Source organism: Ustilago hordei (assembly GCF_900519145.1).
Source record: "Ustilago hordei strain Uho2 genome assembly, contig: UHO2_contig_02, whole genome shotgun sequence".
NCBI lineage: Eukaryota > Fungi > Basidiomycota > Ustilaginomycetes > Ustilaginales > Ustilaginaceae > Ustilago > Ustilago hordei.
This window is the reverse complement of record NW_024545252.1, coordinates 2,244,730-2,252,097: the sequence shown is the minus strand read 5'-3', so window position 1 is coordinate 2,252,097 and position 7,368 is coordinate 2,244,730. Positions and strand designations below refer to the sequence as shown.

General features: G+C 48.7%; 2 protein-coding genes across 2 annotated transcripts; one reads left to right on the top strand and one right to left on the bottom strand.

Moving 5' to 3' along the window:
* Positions 1 to 1,177: 1,177 nt before the first annotated feature.
* On the top strand, positions 1,178 to 2,101 carry UHO2_01497 (uncharacterized protein; the record flags this gene model as incomplete). The annotated part of the gene is made up of 1 exon (XM_041553964.1): positions 1,178 to 2,101. One exon carries the CDS (start codon positions 1,178 to 1,180, stop codon positions 2,099 to 2,101), a length of 924 nt encoding a protein of 307 aa, XP_041409898.1.
* A 3,280-nt stretch (positions 2,102 to 5,381) lies between these two features.
* UHO2_01496 (uncharacterized protein) lies at positions 5,382 to 7,274 on the bottom strand (the record flags this gene model as incomplete). Its single annotated transcript, XM_041553963.1, has 1 exon — positions 5,382 to 7,274. The coding sequence occupies one exon, from the start codon at positions 7,272 to 7,274 to the stop codon at positions 5,382 to 5,384; it is 1,893 nt and encodes a 630-aa protein (XP_041409897.1).
* Positions 7,275 to 7,368: the final 94 nt, after the last annotated feature.

The following is a 7,368-nucleotide window of genomic DNA, read 5'->3' as shown; positions in this document are numbered from 1 at the left end:
TGCGAATCAATTGCTTGAAGCCACCCTTGGTTTGAGCACTGGCATGAGATGATGACCAACCATGCACAGCCTGGTCCAGTTGTTCTTCTCACTGGTCACCCATATGATGCCCCCCCTGCCTCCTCTCAGAATAACTTGGTTGATGCTGATGTGAACATGGATGATGCCAGCAATGCTCTCTACCCTCAGTGACACAACATTCCTGGCATGGAATCCATTCTTGAGGAGTTGCAATATGATCCCATTGGAGCAAGAGTTATCTCATCTTTTTCTTCTTCAGTTGCAGCCACCCCAGCTGCTGCTTCATCTTCATCCTGCTCACCCTTCTCTTCCTCATCCAACCTGTCTTCAATTGGCCCCACCCCCTTCACCATTACCCCTATAGACACTCCAACCTGCCAGCACTCATCCAGCACTGCTTTTGGGGCTGATGAAGTGGATGATGGTGATGGTGGCTCTGTTTTCCATTCTCCAGCCACAGGTACAACACCCAAGAAGTCTCGACCCTCCCCTTCCAAGAGCAAGCAAGAAGAGCTGTCAGAAATTGTGTGGGCCTGCACCCAAGACACACTTCAGGCAAGAATCAAGGTTGAGGAGATTTGCCAGGGAAGAAAGTGAGAGACAAGAGCACATGTGAACTGAAGAGCATGGTTGGCTCATGGAGATGGTGCAGATGATGAACCCTAATCTACCCTTTGGCAACATCGCTGGAAGTAGTCAAAGCAATCTTGAACTTGACCCACTGGTTCATGCCTTGGATCAGCAGGACAACAGTGATTCAGCTTGTGAGTAGACCATTTGGCAAGAATGGTGTTCCTTTCAAGTTCTCCAAGTTCTGTTCCTGTGTTTCCAACTTGTTGTATGATTGCTCTCTCTAAAGCTAGCTCTCGATATGTTTGACTAGCATACCCCATACCCAGTCTTCCATGTAATCTCTTGAATGTAGATTGCTTCAATGTGATGAATTGTTCCACATAAAAGATGCTGATTGGTGTAAGTGCAGAAGAATAATCTTGGGGGAGGAATGCTGCATGTAGCCCTGGTTCCAAGCATGCATGTTGTGCAGAACTCAGCTGAGTTGTGTTTGTAGCTTTGGACTCTCTTTCAGACCACATCATCCTTGTTCAACTGAACTCATCAATCATCAATCTCCTATTTCTGGCCCTCTACTTCAACCATGGTGCACACTTCTGACAAACAGCACCTCCTGGACAACATTGAGACTGCCATCATGCACTCATTGATGGTGGAATCCAAGATGCAACTTGATCTGATGGATGTCAATGCCACTTGGCACCCTAATGATGACCTTGAAGAGTCTGATGATGACATGTTTGACTTTCAAGGGGCTGTTCACATGACCCCAGATGCATTCCAAGCTCTCACTTACAGACTCAGCACAACCAATGCCTTCAGATCAATATCAAGCTTTCAGTGTGTTCAGCAGCAAGTGGAAGTTGGTCTATATCAGTTTGGATGGTCAGGAAATGGTGGTGGAGTTTGTGATGTTGCATTTGCCTGTGGTTGCAGTTGGGGCTCAGTTCACAAGTGGACAGATAGGACTATTGCAGGCCTATATGAGCTGAACAGCAAGGTAGTAACCTTTGCAACTGAAGATGAGTGTGCTAAGGCAAAAGCATGGGTTGCTGATAAGAGTGGAGTCAAGGAATGGTCTAGAGTATGGTTGGTGGTAGATGGTACACACATCAATCTTGCTTGGAAGCCAGCACTCAATGCTTGTGAGCATTACTCATACAAGGGTGATTATACATTCAACATTGCCCTTGTCTTCCTCCCTCATTCCTTGTGCATTGTTGAGTTGGTGGTTGGACATCCTGGGTCATCACATGATGTGCAAGTCTGGGCTTCAGGCAGTGGTATTGTTGTGAAGCCTTGTTTGCATCTTGATGAAGGCAAGTTTGTCTGGGTTGATGCTGGTTATGGCTACTCCAGCTACATGGTTGGACCATACAGCAACACTGCAGTTGCAAAGAGCAGAGATCTCCACTACTTCAACTATTCACTCTCCTGCATTCATGTCAAGGCTGAACATGGCATTGCCTACCTCAAGAACCACTTCCAATGTCTCATGGGATTTTGAGGCAACCTGTATTGAGAAGAGGACCACAAGAAAGCTGCACATATGGTCCAGGCTTGTATCATTGCACATACATTTGCAAGCCATTATGATCGACCAGATGAGGTGGCAGAATACCTTAAGGCATCAGAAAATCTATCTGAAGCTGAAGTGCTGGAGACCATGTCAGGAATGGAAGCATATTGTCACAGGGCCAGCGGGCCAGCGCAAGAAGGATGCGCCAAATTGACTGACAGCATTCATGGTAATGTCACAGGATCAACAGATCAACATATGAAGGGTATGCAAAATTGATCGGTGCCAAGTCATCAGGAATTGACAAAGCTAATTGGGCTGGTAGCACATATGATTTACAAGATTGACCAAACTCTGGGTTCTGGGTTAATCTCACAAGGATTGATTGGAACAGCATGCCTCAGCAAGTTGGCTGATATGGGCAAGTATCAGGAGACTCAGGAAGGAAGGTACTGGCATTAGAAGGAGAAGCATACAGAGATAACCACATGTAGGAGCAGGGGACCAAGCTCAGCATCATGCAGATGGTTACCACTTGAGGGGTGCATGTGTATAGTCACACAGGCCCAAGCACAGGGGTGACCACATGACCAAGGGGTTTGGTCACAAGGTCCAACAAGTGGCTAAAGGGATTCACAAGATAAGGTCAAGAAGGTGGTCGCCAGTGAAGAGAGAAGGAGCTGTGTCGAAAGGGGTCATCACACATCATCAGGCAGAAAGAGAGCATGAAGGTGAAAGGGCAGTGTTGCATAACCCTTATGCTGTGCCCCTACCATTTGCACAGCATCAATGGGATTGATGCCAGCAGGAGAGACAGTGTCAAACAGGGGATGAAGGCCCCTCAGGAGGAGCAGGATAGGTGTCATGGGTGACACCAATTGAATGCATAAATACTCTCATTCTATCATAGCATATGAGTGGATCCTCATCCACTCTACACACACTACTTACTTACTTAGTTACTTGACTCTTAGTTTTGTACCATTGCAATAGCAGTGCTCTTGCAACAACCCTCAAATGTGTGTGTTGTATCACCATTAGGCATCAACTGTAGGTGGTGTCTTCTGGACACTTGCAGTCCAGTTCTCAACTGTAGGCAGTGTTCTTCAACACTTGTGGTCCAGTCCCTTACTGTAGGCAGTGTTGCTCAACACCTGCAGTCCAGTTAGTTATTGTAGGCAGTGAATCACACCTGCAGTCCAGTAACTCCCATTCTCTGTAGGCAATTAACATATCATGGTCCAGATGACATCCAAGAGCATTATCAACAGTACTGCAAACACTCATACTGTAGGGAGAGGGTATCACTCACTCTCCAACAAACAGCATATGTGCCATGCAACCTCTGAATGGAGTGTTCAAGGCAGTCAGCCAAGACTACCAGTTGAAGACATCTGGTTATGTTTTAAGTCAAAACATACCAAGTAGACCTTACTCAATCAACCCCATCTATACTGAACAAATAATGCCCAAAACTAGTCCCTGGCACACGACGGCTTACACATATCAGCAGGCTACCGAAGATGCAAGGATACAATGAAGGGAAAACCAGCAGCAATACAAACAGGAACAGGCTGCTGCAATGGAGGGCATGTCTCAGAACTGAGTCCAGAAGTTCAGGCAGGAGAAAGCACTGGATCTTAGGGAGGAGATGCTCACTGCACTCTTTGCTTCTCATGGCCACCCTTTTGAGGACACAACAGCAGATTCTCAAAGGATGGGAATGACAACATTGGCCTTCACCAAATGGCAGGAGAGACAAAACTGACAGCATGAGGCTCACAGAAGACAGTGATCAGAACAGGTTGTCAGGGGTCTCGTGCCTGAAACCCAGGTCGGTCTGTCGAGATACTCGGTGACTATCAAACTGTGCGACAGCTATTGTCTTGGTATCAGTGACTATCAAGTTGTGCAGTGACAGCTGGTGGCGTTCATGGTATATACTATCGTAGGTTTCGGCTGACCTCTGTGGACACTCTGTTCAGGGGTAGCTTGGCACAATCAATATCAATGTTATGATGACACCAAGGTCTGGTGTGAGTGTTGATGATGATGAGGTTGATGGTGTTGGTGATGAGTTTGGTGATGTCGATGATAATGAGGTTGATGGTGTTGGTGATAAGGTTGGTGGTGTCAACACGAGTGTCCAGTGTGTTGACTTGATGCTTGAAGTGAACCCCGGACCGCAGTGGACTACTGCCTTCGGTTCTATCTATATCCGGACCGCTAACCTGCTATGGGCACCTTCGGACGTCAGGTAGTGGTGATACAACACACACACTACGATGAGGAACAACCTTGATGGATTGCTGCTATGCTGACTGTAACTAATGAGTACTTGTGTTTCTAAAGTATTGACTAGTTGTATGGTGAGTAGAGTGGATGAGGATCCACTCGACCTATTGATGATGAGAAAGCATGGTTATATACCTCTTCTCAGCATTGCCAGTGATGCTGCTCCTGCTCTCTCTCTCCAGAGAGTACCTTCTTCATCGAGTACTGCTCAGGGGCCTCTCCTGCTTGGCACCCCTGTGCCTCTTGAGCTGTGTCGACTCCTTCGACACTGCTCCTCCTCCTCATGACCTGGTGTCGACTCCTTCGACACTGCTCCTCCTCCTTTGATCAGTGTCAGTTCCTTTGGCTCTTGTCTCTCGAGCCCCTGAGTGGTAACCATCTGCATGCTCCTTGAGCTTGGTCCTCCTCGTGGCTGTGCTTGGCCCTCCTTTGCATGTGAGTCCATAGGAGTCCATGGTCTCCATGGAGACTGCACTACGACCATGCTCTCTACTGATCTCGACTAGATCTTCGATACCTGTGCTCCTTCCATATGAACCCGTGACCCTCCTGCTTCTTGAGCATCCAGGCCCATGACACAGGTGTGATGTAAGCTATTTGCTTTAGCTTTTCAATCAAAGGTTTTGGCATTATTTAGTATAGTGTTCAACAATGTCTGATATGATCACTTTGATCTTGACCTGGTGTAGGGAATCAGCAATTGCCTTTACCTGCTGAGTCAAGTGAAACTCCATGATGCAAGTATCACAGGCCTGTGCAGTTTCTTGGGGCATCAAAAATTGGGCCCAAACATATTTTCAAAGTATTGTGTTTTCAAAACTCAGAGATAACTGAAACCCCCTTGTTCTCAAAAATTAGAGTATTTTCCAAAATGGCAGAGCTTACGTAAGTAAATATTCAACGCAAGTGAAAACTCAAAAAAACTTGAGTTTCCAAAAAAAAAAAAAAAAAAAAAAAAAAAAACTGAAACCCCCTACTGAGTCTTTCGATCGTCCTTCTTCGTTGCTGACCGCCGACTGAGTGGGCGAAGAGGACCAACTAGTGAACCCCGCTCGTACAAAGCTATGGCGCCCACTACAGCAGCAAGACAAGCTCCGGTCAATGCAAGAGTGGGTAGGAGCGAACGGATTGCCTGCAACCGGACTGTGCGAGATGCCGGAGTTGATCCTGTGACCGCAATCAACTCAGCATTGCTCGGCATAAGTTTCGGTACTCCGACACGCAAAGCGATGGCGATAAGTCCGAAGATAGCCAGAGTTGGTCCAGCTGGCAATGCCGCCGTCGGCCGGACGCGAGCTGCAATCCCACCCAGTACACCATCTTTGCTCGTTTCACCGCTTCTCTTCTCTGCAACCTCAAAGTATTTGATAAGAAAGTCCCAACACCACCCAGCTCTAATCCCCAAACTCAGTGCATTTGCCCAAACCAGTCCTGTCTTTGCCAAAAAAAGCTCCCCTCCCTTCATTACCGCCAGCGTCCCCACGAACCCAACACTTGCCCCCATCAACACCCTACTATACTTCCCAACCTGTCTTTTACTCGCCACGCTCTGGACAAAACCTTCTACTATCCCATTGATCCCCATGATCGGCAGGTAGAAAGTATACGCAGCTAGAATTTCCGGTGCGCTCGTGCCTAGTGCCCATCGAGGTCCTGCCATGATGTATAGGAATGCTGTACTTAGTGGGCCGCCGAAGGTCGTCATGAGGCATGCGAGGAGGAAATGGAGGCGGAAGAGTGCGGAGAGCATCGAACTGGCTCTTTCCAATGTCGATAGCGGTATACTTGAGGAGGGGGAAGGGAAGTCGGGATCAAGTGCGACAAGCTCAGAAGAGAAAACGATGCGTGCAGTTTCCTCCACAGGTTGGAACACAATCCGTGCCATCAAAGAGCCGTAGGCAGAAGCAAGGGCATATCCACCCTGATCTTCGAGGGTTGCGTATTTGGCAACGGCAAACTTGTCTGCTTCAGTTAGGGCGTGTTTGAGGATTCCTTGCTGAGCCATAGCGCCGCATAGTGAGAGTGTTGGTCTGTCTAGCCACACAGTACGCTTCGATGGCGTCCTGGCTCTAGCATCGCTGCGTGTGACGTGTTCTGGTCGCGGAATGTACAAATCCAGGGTGGGGCCGATCGAATAGCGAGAGACAAAGTGAGCAATATGCACAGCTAGCATCGTGAGCCCGAACAATGCTTGTCCGACTCCGAACGCTAGTAGAGCTACTGATTTCTCATCCGCCACGACGACGCGGAGGGCTGACGGTGCCGAGGTCCACCGTGGGAGCAGCAAAATAACAGCAATAGTGCTGGTGACCTTCGCAAACACAGCCGCACCTTCCGCCTTCACCCTCAGCGAGGGCTGACCTAGCCGAACAGCTCGAATTAGCAGCGGCTCATACGTGAGCTCACTGGCCGCTCCGACCGCATACAACGCTACGCTGGTGTAGAAGGTCGGCACATTTCGCATTGCCTCCGGGGAGATGTAGAGCGCGTAAACACTGCATACCACCACAGTGAAGGCGAACCCGATGGGTATTGGAAGTAGCGCGATGTTGTGAACCGAATTGGTCGTTCCTTTTCTCGGTCCTGGTTGGGTAGGGCCAGCGGGTTTTGTTCCATATTGAGCTGGGCTGGCCGGCTTGTTACGGATCAAGATAGTGCGGATCGCATCTCGAGACAGGAAGAGGATGGTTGAGAGGAGCAGCTCGAGCTGAATGTTAGCGAGACCAAAGATGCTTGGCGAGACGAGGCGGACTAAAATCTGATTGAGAATGAAGGTGAGGGTTCTGGCTGAGACTTGGAGTAGGATGAGGGTTGATGCTGAGGCAGACACTGGCGGAGCACCCAGCGAGCTCGTATGTCCTGCCATCCTGCGGCTCAGTCCCTTTAGTTCGCTCGTAGATGGAGCTGCCTGTGCGCTATGTATGCATCTGAGCTTACTAGTAGAGATGAGTCCAGTTGCG